We start from the raw sequence: 16,106 nt of genomic DNA, 5'->3' as shown, positions 1-16,106 counted from the left end.
ACACTAAAGATATGTTTGCAGTTAAAAATCTCCAGAGACTTTAGACCCATACATAAAGATACTTTTTAATTCTTTTCTGAGACACTGACCTGTATCCTCATTTAAAAATGAACACCACATCTTTATGTTATTAAATCTTTGTTTTGATCTATTAGTATTCACCAAAGTTCCATTTTATACAACCCCACACTGAATAGGCAAGGCTGGAGGTAACCATCTGCAGCTTTAGAGTCAGTGTTTGAATTGATGAAAAGAGCTTTGTGTTTTCATTGCCAAGTTTGATTCTTCCAGTCATTAGACATTCCCCTCAGATCGCATCAATGAAGTGAACTCCCTTACACCCATGTGTTAAATTCTCTTCTCCTCATGGTTTCCTTTGCCAGCTATACTCCAGAAAGACTACTGGGTCTTAGCCACATTCTTCTCACAGCTGTGTTAAAAAAGAGCATCAGAGCTTCTTCCCAAAATCCATATGTGTATCTGGTCAGTCCCCTGTCGGAGGGTCACCTCACATTGTGGTGTGATTATTCAAATATTCATCCTTGTTCTTCAACTGCACTGCTCTGATCATTCTGGGAAAGATTAGACCCTCCAGCCAGCACTGAAGAATGGGTTGGACATTGATGTGAAATACACACAGCTCCCGCACTCAGAAGGCAGATTAGTTTTACTTGCAGAAGAGAGGGACGCTAACCACTTAATAAATGATTACTTCTTATTTCTTTATATTTTTTTGTATTCTTTTCATCCATGTCAACTGTTGGAAATAACTGTTTGTTTTTGTTGTTTCATAGATCAACTTATATATCAGCATCAGCTAAGAAAATAAATGAACAAGTACAAAAGCAGAGAAAGCATTTTCAAAAAGGCTGGAGAGAAATTCAGGACTAAACAAATAAAGGGTGTGTTCCAATTACAATGAAATTTAGGTGGTCAAAAAAAAAAAAAAATCAGACCTTAAGGGGTAAAGCAAATGTTATTAAGGATAGAATTTAATTCAGAAGATCGCTTAGTTTTCTTATGCATTCAATCAACTGAAAATTTTTATCCAAAGCTGTAATTTTCCCGACTTCATTTTTAAAAGAAAGAAAAAGAAAATTGTAAAGGTCTCTAATAAACAGTTAAGGACTAATGAAGCAATGACTTTGAGTTTGCATCACTTTTATATTAGCTTCATTCATAGTCAGAACTACCTTGACAAAGTACACAAGCAAGATCCTTCTCATGATTTACTCTTATTTTCATACCTGTATATTTTAGTACTGCACTGTTATTTTGTGGATTTGTGTTTATTTTTAGAGGATTACATAGAAATTCTACCCGCTCACCCTCCTCTGCCACTTCACATAGCTACACGACTAGGCAAGTGTAGCTGTGCTCACATGCAGAGTTGTGCTTTACTGAGCTAGAATCATTAAATCATGAGAAAAAAATAGAAATCCTCAATAGACAAATTGCATTAAAATTCACTCCAGCTGCAAAGCTGATGCAGAAAAATAGAACATTTCCTTGAAAAACATCAAAAGTGGCCTCAGCCTTCACTGATAATTGGCTAATATTGATTTGGTATTACATTATAACCTACTCTGATCTCACTGACATCAGCAACCACTCCACAATCCCAGAGGTTCCAGCCGGAAGGACATTTTTAAAATGCCTCCCTTCCTCTGTTGGCAGAATTATTAATTAATTCACAAGCTCTCCCAGCCACCTTCTCCAGGTCAGCCCCATTTCCCAGCTGGGACTGCACCAGCTGGCTCCTGTCTTCTCAGGCAGGACAAACTCGCAGAGGGCCTGTGGTAGTATACCAACACTCCTGGTGAATTCTGTGCTCCTGTTCTAATTCTTTGTAACCACAAAATAGAAACATCAATTAAATCTAAAAAATTATAGTCATAGCCATTCCAGAACATTGATTAAAAATATTACTGCGCAGATCATAATAGTCTATTGAATAAATATGTATTGTTATGCGTGTACATACATGTATTTTTTACATAGACCACAGTTAAAATGTGTACTTGTTTTATAAAGAATATCACTCTCTTAAAAGTCTAAGTGTATCTTGATAGTGTCTCAAAATCAAATGAGATTCAAGGAAATGCAGCTAAATCTGTGTGGCTACCCTCTGAGCATCAATGTTTCTTGTTTTACACCAGCACCCCTGTTAGGATGGTGAATCATCTTCACAGGCAAGAGCAGACAGTCTCAATTTATATCTCACACTGCAGCTAGCCAACATGAGCTGTTCACCCTACTTCAGTATAAACAGATGTTTACTACGTCCAAATTCACTATAAGTAGATACCAAAACATCCTCTCCTGCTTCACAGCTGCTGTTTCGTGTGAGATAGGATCAAGAAATTTTTAGATGCTTTTTGTTCTAATGGAGAGCACAGGACCACTATTCTGACTTGGGTCTCATGTCTAGAAAGCAACAGCTACCAGTGGGTACACAAATGGCTGACATGATGGAAATGCTGTGGAGAATAACAACTCTCTTTAAAGCTCTGCATATCATGCTGAATGCAAACACTGAAGTTTTTAAGAATATTAAAAAATTCTTTAGTGTTGCCAGAGAACAGATTAGCAAAGGCAGTGTAAAACTAGTAAACTGCATTTTATGAAGATACAAAGTACATCTTTTCTCAACATTCTTAATTACAATAATGTTCTTTCTTAATGAAGGTCATAATTATTTCACTCTTCTGATTTTTAACCATTGCTATTTACCAAATAGTATTGAGAAACTACTTCATACAGCTGACAAAACTACTGCCTTCATATGTCAGAATTCAATTTTAGTTAAGCATTTAAAAAAGCTAAGAAAATAGATTATTTTATAAGTCATTAGTCTATGAATTTTAGTTACACATTTTAAACTACATTAAGCATCCTCTTAGGGCAGTGCTAACAATTAATACTACTCTAATTAATATCAAAAAGCCTTTCTGTTGACAGGTTTATAAATTGTCAGTTCTTTTTTGAAATGTAGAACATCCTACATCTTCTAAATAAAATGCTAAGCTAACAAATGAGTTCCTGCCTAATTGCCAAACACTGATTTGTATGAAGCAGTTGAGGTTACAAAGAAATTGGGAATTCTCAGCCCGGTTTCCCTGCTGATGAGTACGAACTGTCTGTGTAGCTCTCCCAGAGGTGTCAGAGGAATCTCTATAGTGTCACACAAGGGTTCTTAGCTCAAAGTAAACACACTTTCCACAAACTCAGCTGCTTAATCTGTTTGCAGGTTGAATTATAAGATGGGGGTGGATGACTCCGGGTGCTGGGAAGACGCGCAGAGCATTTCCACAGTTTCGTGGTAAAAAGGGCATGCTATTGTCATCGAAAGACTTCAACCAATTGTTTAATTTTGCTATAGGCTCAGTCGTCTGATCTTAACAATAATGAAAACTAACCTGACCAAAATTTTCCCAAGTAGTTGAGCATGTTAAATTACGTAAATTCTTTTCGCTATAGTGGTGCATTACTACTACTTTAATTCAGTTTGTGGCTGCACTTCTACTTTAGCCACCCTGAGCACATGGGATTAAACAAGACTGTTTCACTTCAGAAAAAAAAAAACAAAACAGCAAAATCTCAACCCCTGCTTAAATAGCTATATTATTAAGCACTTATAAATAAAATTATATGTAATAACTTAAAACAGTGCATTGAAAGGTTTTATCAATATTCTCTTTACCATAACTTATTTTTTTATAGGTTTATTTTTATCAAATGCACACCTCTCAAAGTTTCAAATATGTCTAAGCACTCAGAATAAAGACTTGAATGATTATCAAACAACCACTGGAGGGTTTAAAGTGATGACTAAAAAGAAGCACTTTTCTATATGGATACATGAATTATAATTTACGTAGTTACAAATAAATTAAAAATATAGGAATATAATTATTTTTAAATAGAAGAACTCAGCATGTGATTTTTAAACAAGAAAAACTTTTGTTAGGTCCTTGCAATATATTATAAGCCAGTTTCTGGCTATGCTGTAAATATGCTGTGGACATTAAAGTTGAAAACATATATGGATAGACAGGAAAATATATATCAGTTCAGCATTGACCACCTTGGAGAGGTGGGAGAGGAGAATTTTGCAGTTGATGAATGTAACGCAGAGATGAGACGTGCCGGTCTGTCAAGAGGCACTACTAATAACAAACATGACAATAAGTACTTCACTAGAGATGAACTTCAGGTTTTTGAGTTCAGTAACCTTTTAACAGGGAAACTTATGACGGGAAAGAGAATATAATCTCTCTTCACTTAGTCAAAGACTTCCTGTGGCTCACAGTGAGATTTTGAAGCCACTCCTAAACAACCCCATAACCATTTACTGTGGTATGAAACCTGCCAGATGTGTAACAGACCAAAAATGAACCGTAATATTCTACCATGCAATTATAAAGGCAAATACTCTGTTACCATAGGATTGCCACAGGGTAAAAGAACAGTGAAAACCATTCATAGGAGATGGAAAGACTTTCTCTGTGCCTTGCACATGTAGGAAGCAATTTCCTTAACAGTAATGAGAGGTACCCTGTCTTGCCTAATAGCACAAAACTGTTAAAATGATCAGCTTCACTCTGAGTAGGAAATGAGCTGACAAAGGAGGAATAATTTTAAAGGACTTTTTCTGAGTACTGCCACATTTTCATTTATAGAAAAATACCAGAAAAAAAAAACCGCTTCCTGTGGATTACAACTGCAATTTTTGTTGGAAGGCAAGTGACTTACTTTTGAACTTTTTCATTGGCCTCCTGTGAAGCTTCCAGGGCTTTCTGGAGCTTCAGCTCAGTGTCCTTTTGCTCCAATCGAGTTTGCTGCAGCTGGGCTGCCAGCTCTTCAACCTGGCCATGGGTTAGGGTCACAACATCCTCCCTTCCCTGCAGTCCACCTTCAGAAGTACTGAAAGCACAATTAGGCTGGTTCTTCAGACTCGTCCCTTCACACAAAGACTTGTATAATCTGCGGAAACCAAATCATACATGTTATGAAATTTTCGTCTAAGGCTGACCTGCAAGAATTAATTAATACTTTCAATATTGTCATATATATGGACTCAAATACACTACTAGCAAAATAAGTTATACTTCAGAAGTTACAGAGAACTAAAAGAACAAAATTTTTCTGCAATGCTCTTCTAGAAGTATGTAACAACCATCAAAATTTGAAAAAGTAAAAAAAAAAAAAATCAGCAAAAAGTCAAGAGGAAGTATTTTTCAGCTGTAGTATCTTGTTGATCACCTCTGAGTTGCAACAAAAAGTTTTTATTGTGATTTACATGCAGTTGAATTAATTAGTATAAGTTACTGATATGTTAATAACTTGTGGTACTTGGGATTCTTTTTTAGCAAGCAGAACCACCAGCTACAGGGGATTTATTTGCAAAAGAAGACTTTTCAATAAAATGAAAGGAATAAAACCACTACAATTCAAAAATTAAAATAAGTAAATCATCAGGATTACTTAGAAATATTATTTGCACATACTAATCAATTCTAAAGGTCTCCATTCAGTTTTATCCAGGATTTTGAGGTAAGTTCATAGAGATTCCAAATCAAAGAGCATACACCCAACACTCTTTCAATGCACAAACCAGAATATAGTACTAAATGCTTTGTATTTGTATGCCAGAAAGTTCTGGACAAATCAAACATTATTTCAGTGTGGATTTCTAGTAGCTGTACACACCAATTAAAGTATTCACATGACACTTGCTAGTATACAATAGCATATTCTCTTTCTTTGCAGTTTATTAAGGTGTTTGCATGGAAAACACTGTCTGTTCCAACATTCCATGAAGGAAAACCATAAATAAACTAAAATATAATACACATGGACAAACAAAATGTGGCTGAACTAAGAGAAATAAAGAGGCTAAAAGGTCAGTCTTGGCATATGATCATGCATACTACCTGTGATTATCTGAAAACAATGTGAAAAATCTTCTCAATTCAATGAAGATATATTGAAAATATAAATATTTATAAAGAGACATTAAAATTCCTAGGATGGACTAATTAAAAAAATTACTCTAGCAGTTGCACATAAAATTTACTAACTGAAGTTCCACTACAGTTGAGCATTGATCACCATGGAAAAACACAAAGTATGCAAATAATGTCGAAAGCAGGTTACTGAAATACCACTGCTGCCCACTTCTTAAACACCTGGCACAAGATTAAAAGAAAAAAAAGGACAGATGAGAAGCTAAACTGTTCAGTGAGTGAATATATGGGTCCCTGATTTTAAAAAAAGCAACAAAAACTAGACGATAGACTAAATATTCCACCTTGTTCACACCAGCTCAGTTTTTTCCCAAAATACAGGAAAAATAAAAGAATTTATTTAGATCCTAAAATACTGGCTCTCTGTGGCTACAACTGGGCTCCTTTTCAAAGACTGGCTATGAAAAACACAAACATACTATTACAATTGCAATATACTACAACATGTCTTAACTCATAAAGATTGCATCTGAGTTACCAATAAACTCTCATGTATACACTTTATAACCAGTATGATTCCTCCAGAAAAAGGCATTGTGATTGATAGATATTTTAACAATTTTTTTTTCAAAAGCATGCAATTTCCAGACTTCCATCAATATGTGTTTTGGTAAAATTCTGAAAATTAACTAATTTGAAATTCCTTCATTCAGCTGAAGATTATTTTTTCATGCTATAATAAAAAAAAAGGGAGTTCTAGGCCTGAAGAATGGGTTACAGAAGTATTCAAATAGCTCCTGGATTTCAGTAATTCACATATTCTTGTTTGTAACCCTTTTGCTTTATTATGGCAACACAGCCTCTTTCCTACTCCAGCTTGGGTCTGAGAGCTTCAAGAGCTCTCTTAATTGTGTCTAGGCAGAAGAAAAAGTGACATGAGTTGATATCACTTGTGCAGCTCCTGTAGAGAGCTGCAAAGTCAGAGTAGCTTCAACCCTGCAAAGAAATATCACCAGTTGAAACTGCTCCCAGAGGGACTTGACTTTGGCTAAAAATCAACTCTATGAAGTGCTGCTCCTAAAACACTTCTCACCTTGCTGCTAGGTGGGAAATGATCTGAACAACATACCAAAACCTTCCACCTAGAGGAACAAAAAAAACCCAGCAAAAAACCAAACATTCCCTACCCATTCCCTCCCTCTGCCTACACCCCAGTGATAAACATATCCAATGTTCCCAAAGGCATGTAGGTCTGACCTTGGTTTTCACCACAAATGCTTCTCACAGGTCCTGGAGACCTCTCAGACCTCAGCCTGTGCTCAGGATGGCTTTGAAGGGTGTCCCCTCATGTAGCAGAGTGCACTCAAGGGCCAGGCAGCATCGAATCCTTGAAAATACTATCTCAAAGGTACTCTTAGGAAATACTGCAATAAGATGGTATAAAAAAAAGTCCATAAGCCCTAAAAGGACTTTGAAATTTTACTGTGAAGTGGAGAATATTAAATAGTCAAGTTTGCATTACATGTGAGTCAGGAGCCTGACAGCTGGTAGACTGGTAGCTAGATGACATTGCCCTACCATAGACAAATATTTTACTAGTCTTCCTTTGACTGTATTTATACAAGGTAAGAGGACTGTATTTTCTTCTCAGTACAACAAGCCATCTCTCACTAATTTATCTGAAGGCAGCAGCTAAAGGCAGACTCTGGCATGCGGGCCATGGACCATGTTACAAAAGGAACGCTCACTGTACATAACGCAGATATGCTCTTTGTCACAGCCCATCACAGAGAGTTGCTCTCTTGTGTGATGTACCCACGCATTGCCTAGAGCTCAGGCAACCTCAACCACTTGTTGAACAGAAGGCACCCCTGATTTTCTTCTCTGCGGTGGTTGGGCATACAACTTCAGGATTTCACAGCAAATCCTGTGTTTCTGTGTTGACAGATTGGTGCTGATCATGCATGTCCATACGTTCAGACTCAATTACATGTGAGTATGGAACAACAGAAAGCAGCACCTTGAGATTAGCCTTCTCTCCTGAAATGATCTAGAGAAATCTGCAGCCTGTTCCAGGGTCCTAAGAGCCTGGACACTGGATGATTCAAACGTAGATTCATTAGCTACAGTGAAAGCTTGACTTGACTACTATCCATCTAAGAGTTTCTATGCTTCAACAAATATCAATTAAAGGCCCCTAGCAAACACATTTTTCCTCCTTGGGCTGCAGTCTTCTTTAAATAAGAGCAATCACAATGCTATGTGTGCAAAGTGCTTTGAGCTTCACTAATGTCAAGAGACTCATCACTGTTGAAATAACTAAGTTAGATGCAGCACTATCAGAATTTAGGATAAAACTAAATCCAGGTGGTCTTCTGGTGATGCAAAACAGCAAACATATTCTTTTCAGCTTCATTTTTACTGTGCAGGACCACTGAAGTACCCCTACCATTTCCCTGTGATTACCCTGGGAGAGGGAGTCAGGATATGGAGTTAAATCATCTGAGCCTTTCTTGAAGGTGAAGGACTACCAAGCTCTCAAACAAGACATAATTGGAAACCATGCCTCCATTACAAACTCTTCATTTAGGGAGTTGCACAGTAATCAAATGTCTTCTGTTCACTTTATGCAGGTCCTAGGCAAATTGCTCAGATAGCACAGCCTCATGTGAGTGATATGCACACAACATTCAGCACCACCTATCATTTCTCACATTCACCATACCATCAGTCTAGGACCTTCACAAAAATAGTTTCTGGATTAACAGTGTTTGGTTGAAACAGGACAAAACATACATGGGACTGATTGGTAGAAGGAAGTGTTTTTGATTTTGAGGTGCTTGCAGTTATAGTGCTATTCCCTTCAGCTAGAGCATAGACCTGTGGTAACTGGGAGTGGGGCTGCAGCTGAACCTCATCCCAGTGGGTACAGCTGTGAGCAGCAGGTGGGCAGCACTGACAGCAATGAGCCGTGGAGTGCCCAGGCACTGCCCAGTCACAAAGGGAACAGAGGGCACACAGGGGCAGTGCATGGACATGAGGGGTATAAAAGGCTGGGCTGAAGAACAAGAAGGGCAGATGCTTGAAGCTTTCTGATGTGATAAGGTGTTACTCTGTATGAATGAATGCTTAAAGCCTTCTGAAATTGTATGCTGATGCTCAGTGTACTGCAGCTGTCTCACCTGTGGCACATGCTGTGACACAGACCCATAGCTAAGGAGCTAGCTTGTAGATAAGAAATCCACCTGAATTCCCTGGGTACCTGATGCACCTGGGGCTGGGGTCTCTGCTATTTCTAGTTGATTAGAGACTGGAAGCTTGCAACTTAGCTATTTTCTCACACAGAGATATAATGCACCTGAGTTCACAGAAGAGACTATTATAAATTTTATGCTTTAATCCTAAATATTGCTTGCTACATGTTAACATTAATTACATATCTTCAGGGTTCCACAATGTATCTGTGCTAATTGCAAAACACAGATTCACAGGCTCTCAAATTTCTTCCATGAATTAGAGGACTGCAGTACAGCAAACTATTGCAAATACTCTTTGTAGTTTTCCCAAATTATGTTTTTCCTAGAACCAAGCTTTCCATAAAATGTTCCTATCATGTTTTGATAAGGAATTGGCTGTATTAGCATATTCTAGCCTAAGCATTCACCAGGTGCACCATGAAGACTTGCTTCTAACTAAGTAAAATTAACCCAAATTAAAAAAAAAAAAATTGTAAGGTGTTTCCTTTATCCCTTTAGCTACAAGTAAGAATTTTGCTATCTTGTATCTGTTCTTTATTGTCAATTCATATGCTTTGGCCATTCTTAAATATTTGCCAATGGCTTTAGTTAACAAAATAACTTTAACTCAGTATTTGTAATACTGTAGTTATTCCCTACAGTAATAGATTATTTAGGTAGCACTGCAAATAGAGAGGGAACCTTATCTATTAATCGAAGACAGAGCTGGCACCAAGAGTGACCTCAGTATGTGAATATAATGGACACCTAAGATGATGCCAGCGACTCCATGTTTTCCTGTGTATCACAACCTCCTGTCTGCTCTCCCTGGGAAATGCGAGCATTTAGCAGGAGGCAGAGCACAGCAGCCCCTGGCTCAGCTGTGGGCAGCAGGCAAAGAGGAGGGGCACAGCCAGCTCACAGACAAGAGGCATGGCCACCTTCCCCATGCCCAGGCTGAACTGGCAGCACCTGCGCCTCTCTGCTGGTTGCTGGAGGCTGCTGGGTTGACATGGATCACTGAAGGGGTGTGTACGTGGGTGGTGTGGAGCCAGCAGCTCTGGCCTGGGGCCAGCAGGGAAACTGCCGATGTCAGGGATTTGCAGAAACACAAGCTTGGTGGAAGAGACACAGAGGATCTTGTCCTAAAGGTCATAGCGATTTATTTTTTATACTGAGACTATGTTTTCAACAACATTTCTGACAACCATTTAAAGAACAGTGCACCATTTTCTCAAATCTAAACAGAATTAAGAAAGCAGAAATTCTTGGAGGTGCACTAAAATAACAACCACTGGCATACCAACAAAAACTGGTAGAAAACAATGTACTATTTGTAATTTAAAACACTATGTATTACTTTTTGTCTTTTTTTGATGATCCTTGCCAAGACCTTCATCCTGAACACTGTCACCCACAAGAAAACCAGGTCATAAAGGAACATCAAGCCTTCTGACCAGGCATTTCAGGATCAGCTCCTACAGTCCCCACATACCCACCAGCTCAGTCTAGACCTTCACCAATCCTTTCAGTTCCCACAGGCTTGACAGTACTGCTAGTGTGAACATTTACTCTCTAAAACGCCAGCTACAGAAATCTTCCCTGACAAAGAATGGGGGCACTCAAGAGCCAGACATTTCTGCCAGAAGCCTTAATTGATGATGCCTGTCACCATAGTTTGAATTTAGATTTGCCTGCAGAGCTAAAAAAATCTAATAGAGATTTCTTTGTTAGAAATAATGCATGAAATTAAGGCTAATATGGCTTGGGCCTTTAGTTTCCTTTGCAGCTTCTCACTTGTAAAGATAATGGCATCTGACTTCCATTTTACATGAGTGACTTACAGACAATTTTATTTCAAATGAATAAAATAGTTTGGCAAAAAGTAGGAGTATTAGTGAATCAAGTCATATTAGATAAATTGCAACAATCCAGATGAAATAAATAAGAATTTTGACCCTGAAAATTGAAGCAGTCAATGAAGTGTCCACTCAGTGCAAAGGGGCATACCATTTATAAATCTATATAAAAGAAATCTGATGGCACTGATACATATCATAATGCAGGCATCAGAATCACCTGAAAACAAGCTCAATGTAATGACTATGTGCTGTTGACTTTTATTTTTGTCTCCAGGGAATAGTGTTTACTTTGCTTTAAAATTTATATGAGTCATTTTGTTGTGTGCCTTTTTTTAATTAGTTGGAAAGAAATAGCCATTTGAGAAAGAGAGCGGAAATCAATTCTGATTCGATGCCGATAGCTACTGTGCGATGTAAACTGTGTGTTCTTTCTAATTAAATGTAAACACGTGCAGTTCTAAAGTCCAGCAGTGATGACAACTACTAGAAAGGATTGCCTAAGACCTGGTCAACTGATCCTTGTGAACCTTTTGTTCATACCGTAGGCGAACTTGTGCAATCTGTCTCAGGTGAACGCCAGTTGTAACTGACTTTATTTTAGGTCATCTTCAGAGAAAAGACTTGACAAGAATGTGGAGAGCTCTGTAATACCTCCAGTTACCCATTAACTATGTCCTTCTGATAGCTAATCAATAGCATTGCATGGAGCCAAACACACTGCACTGAACTGCCCCTCTTCCAAAAGCCAAGTCTTGGTAAATATTTAATGGCAGTAAAGGTGTTTTGACTCTTATCAATCTGATATGTTAAAGAACTCTTGAAAGAAACTTTATCTTGCTTCTATCTGCATAAATAATTTGTTAGGTTACAATTTTAGTCTTATGCAAAAGCACCAAATTTAATGATCTAATGCTTTTAAATTAAGGCTTTGGACAGAGAAAATGCAGTTTCAATCCACATGTCACAATATAAAGAAAACCCAAAGTTTATTTCCTTGATAAAATGCCAAATAGAAATATACATCAAGGAACCTAACCCTTTATATTATAGTAGTAAATACTGTGCCAAACTTGCACAAAACCTGTTATACAAGTGCACATTTGAGATTTTCTTACAAGGCTTCAGTTTCTGAAAGATACTTAGCTCTTATTCACATCAAGATGACGTAGGATTTTTAGCTTCTTTTCACCGGGGAAAAAGAACCCCAACTCTAAAAGAGTTATACTGGGATCCAGAGACCTTTTGTACCCATACATTGAATATTCCCATCTTCAAGTGAGTATATTCATGTGGTGAGTTTTTTTTAAGCATGTTTCCATTTTCTATTTTTTCTGTACAAAGCTGCCTGTCTAGATCCCTAACAAAGAAGCTTTTGTCCTGATCCTTTCACATCATGCAGGTATCCCTCAGCTACAGCCAGGTAGGATCAAAACACCACAGCCTATACTTAGATGGGCTTATTCCATGCCTCTGTGCTAACGTCAGAGAATAGAGGAATCCTCTGACTCTCTCCCTCAGCACCGTCTTCCAGCCTCTTCTGTATGATCCAACTTCAATATGAGCCTAAGTATTTTGAAGAAACCGATTCAACAATGGATCCAAGCTTTTTCTTGGAAAATAATCTGGGAATAAAACACTGATAGTGTTTCAGTTTCCAAAATGTGAATCACCATAAGTGTTTTCCCAGAAGTATAAGATTTACTTTTTTCTCAGTGTTTACATGGCCTCCTTTGTGCTCTTGATGCCATTCAAGTGTCTTCAAAAATAAGGATCACAGGAATAATTCCCAAACACTGGCATAGATAAAGTGAACAGCCTGAAGTTTTTTAATCACTAGTAATTGCCTCTGGTGAAAACACAATTAATTAAAATCATAAAGGCATATAAATTAATCAAGCAGTGAAGCACATGGCATCATTTAGGAATGATCAGCTGAAGAAAGCCTGTTACTAAAAACCTTAGAAAATATCTTGTACGTAATACAATGTTATCTTTATAAATCAGACATCATTGTGAATTTTATGGCTGTCCTGATTTGCTATTGTGATTGCTTGGCTTAACTCCTCCACTGAATCAGAAAAGCAAGAGACAAAACTGTCTTGGACCCGAAGCTGGAAGCCAGCCCTGCCTTCCAACATGGCCAGAAGAATCCAGCTGAGGAAGAATCTTTCCAGGAGAAGGCAACCAGAAGATCGTGTTTCAGAGATGGAATAATTGAATACATATGGTATTTCAGAGAGGGATGATCTCATGTGTGAGCTGAGTAGCCCTAAAGCTAGAAAAAGTAGCCCTAAAGCTAGTCCTCAGTGTGAATAACCTGAGAAGGGTAATCACATGGGGCTCTGCTCCTTGTCTCTACTTTTTTACTGAATGAATCAGTGGGTTTAAAAAATGTCTTTGAATTAATTAAAAAAAAAAAAACTTTTAAAATTTGAGGATACTTCCTTTCCTGTCGCAAGAAAATAAAACAGAGTATTTGAACAGTTTTGTCTGATCTTACTTTCAAAGGTGTTACTGAAAAATATTGTGCAACTCTGATGAAAAGCAAATACAGTGTACTGTGCTCCAGCCCATGCCCAGCTTTGGTCACCAGAGTGCCAGTAAGTGAGGTACTGATGAACTCTAGGTGAGTGTGCCCAGTACATTTTCCTCACTTTCTTGGTACTGTACACAGCAACATGAACCACCCTGCAATGGCTGGTGACTCACTAGGAGGACTGACTGCATGTGCTGCAGTCTGAAATCTTCCCTCCACATGGATAAAGACACCCAAAATGTCGACTTTAATGCCATCATGGCTTCTCCTATACAAAAATGCAGTTGGCTTGGGGATTGATGTGTGGATACACACTTAGCAACTCACCTCCTGAACACCATGTAAATGACACAATGGCAACATATCACTACTCAGTAATTCATGTCTTACCTAGTTGCTGCTGCCAAACCCTTGCTCATATAAATCATACAGCTCCATGGACAGTTAAGCACTATGAAACAAGGCAGTTAAAATGATGGCTTAAATGATAAAGGGAGCGCCTGGGAAATTTAATATAAGGGAAGTCTGCTTCCCTATTGTACCAAAGCTTACTGAAGCAACTGGGCAGACTTGTCTGGGCCATTCTCCTTAACATGAGACAAGGGCACATGTTAAGGGAATGATTTAGTGGATTGGGGATAAGAGCCCTGTCTTGAATTCCCTCTTTTATTTCACGTCTTCTGTGTGGTACTGAGCAGGTCACAACATGCAGAACTCAGCCTGCCATGCTGAAACTTGGAATAAAGTGTCTTTCCCTAGCTAATTTTCTTTAAAATCTAAGCTTTTGGGGTCCTGGATTTCTTCTTACTATCTACATGTGCCGCATCTTAGAAACCCGAGGCCCAGATTTGGTTCAGGTCTCAGCGCCAATTAATGTTCAGGGAGAGACACTAAAGAGCTAATTAACAGTATGCACACATTGAAAACGCACACCAACCTGGTTAACCTCAGCAGACAGATCCAGGTTTGGGAACTTAATGGAAAAAACAGTTTTTCACAAGTTTTTGTCTCCCCATTGCAGGTTCAGCCACCACTGTCACCACGGGGCATAGGCAGTGACAGCAACCTCCTGTGCTTTGTTGATCTGCCCTGAGCACAAACATCCTTGTTTTCTGAGATGTTCTTCTTTCCTCCCAGCCATCAGCTGGATATGGCACATGCCTGGAAGCCAAAACACACAACTTTCATACCTCTTGAAAAGCGAGAGAAAAATCAGTGAAGAGAAGCTCTCAAGCATAGGGATTGGAAAGAGGCTATAAACAGTGCTGAATGGATTTCCGTATCCTAAAGATTTTAAATCAGCTTCCCCAACATCTCTCTTCCTTTGCCTTCATGAGTTTTGACCATTGAGCTATTTCAATAAAATGTGTAAAAATTGATATAGTTGTGCATTTTAATTTAGCTAGGTTGAAGAGGAAAACATTTTTCACTTTATGACACAAGATTTCACAAGAAAAACTGCAGTTTTTTCTTTCATTTCTCCATGAACAGCACTTAAAGTGAAAAACTGTAGCAGGAAATATATTGGTTGCACTGAACCAAAGAATTAATTATTTTCTCAGGACCTGACAAGGAAACTGAATGAGTATGAAAGCTCTTGTGAAATCTAGCCAACACGGAATTCAACACTCTTCAATTCCTTATTTATTTTTTGAACAGGACAAGATAATTATTGGTATGAATATGGCCTACTATGCTTATAGACATCCAACAGATATTATATCCTCCTCTGATATGAGCAGTAACATTGCTCAAGAGGGAAAAAACTAAATTCCTACATCATGACATTCCTCATTCTACTGTCACAACTGTAAAAGTATAGTAAAATGACTTCTTTGGTACAGACAGTAGAGAAGAAGAGCTAAATTGAAGAATATATATTTCTCTATCTCCACCAAAAAACTGAGGATGGAAGTCCCTTTTGCAGAGTATGATTGTAAAAACCATAACATTATCTCATATGGGCCTGGATAATATTAATATCCTGCTTACCTCAGAAGCAAAAGAAAGATAAATCAGATAATATGAACCTTGTTATCCATCCTTCTTCACAGTCTTTTTGGTAAGGGACAAATTCACAGAACTTCTTCCTCTTTGGTGAAAGTTCTCCCAGTGTAATCTTCTTTAATGATAGTGGAAGCCATCAGTACATTTCCCATTGAGAACCAAAGAAAACCTAGTGAAGACTGCTTTGAATTTATTTGTATCAAGAAACTAAAGGCTGTGGCCCTAAGCAGGTGCTCTTCTGGCTGCCTAGTACAGCTAAATACTTCCTGGAAACCTTGCTGCTTCCTCCTGATCTCTGGGAATGGAAGACCAGAAGAGAAAAAGTGCAAAAAAATAATACAGCCAAAAATAGGGGCAAGAAGAAAAAGTTCCTTCAAGAATAAAAAGAAACAATAAATAACCTAGATGTTTGAAATTTTGGCCTCAACCTTGCTTGTTTCAATGACCACAGATTGGGTATGGCACAAGTCTTTCACAGTATATTTCCAATACAATG

General features: G+C 38.0%; 1 protein-coding gene across 19 annotated transcripts in view; it reads right to left on the bottom strand.

Annotated features, from left to right (window-relative positions):
• MIPOL1 (mirror-image polydactyly 1) overlaps window positions 1-16,106 on the bottom strand; it is a 184,948-nt gene that overhangs the window by 19,242 nt on the left and 149,600 nt on the right. For 17 of the 19 annotated variants that reach the window (XM_085582114.1, XM_085582118.1, XM_085582123.1 and 14 more), the window contains one exon: window positions 4,756-4,986. In XM_085582114.1, coding sequence (XP_085438240.1) covers window positions 4,756-4,986 — 231 coding nt within the window. Of the gene's footprint in view, window positions 1-4,755; window positions 4,987-14,540; window positions 14,765-16,106 lie in introns of those variants that run through there. The other 2 variants (XM_085582119.1, XM_085582127.1) reach the window with 2 other exon arrangements.

The sequence above is a fragment of the Lonchura striata genome, chromosome 5 (genome assembly GCF_050655825.1).
Source record: "Lonchura striata isolate lonStrDom1 chromosome 5, ASM5065582v1, whole genome shotgun sequence".
NCBI lineage: Eukaryota > Metazoa > Chordata > Aves > Passeriformes > Estrildidae > Lonchura > Lonchura striata.
The sequence above is the reverse complement of the archived record's forward strand: the minus strand, read 5'-3'. Positions and strand labels throughout refer to the sequence as shown.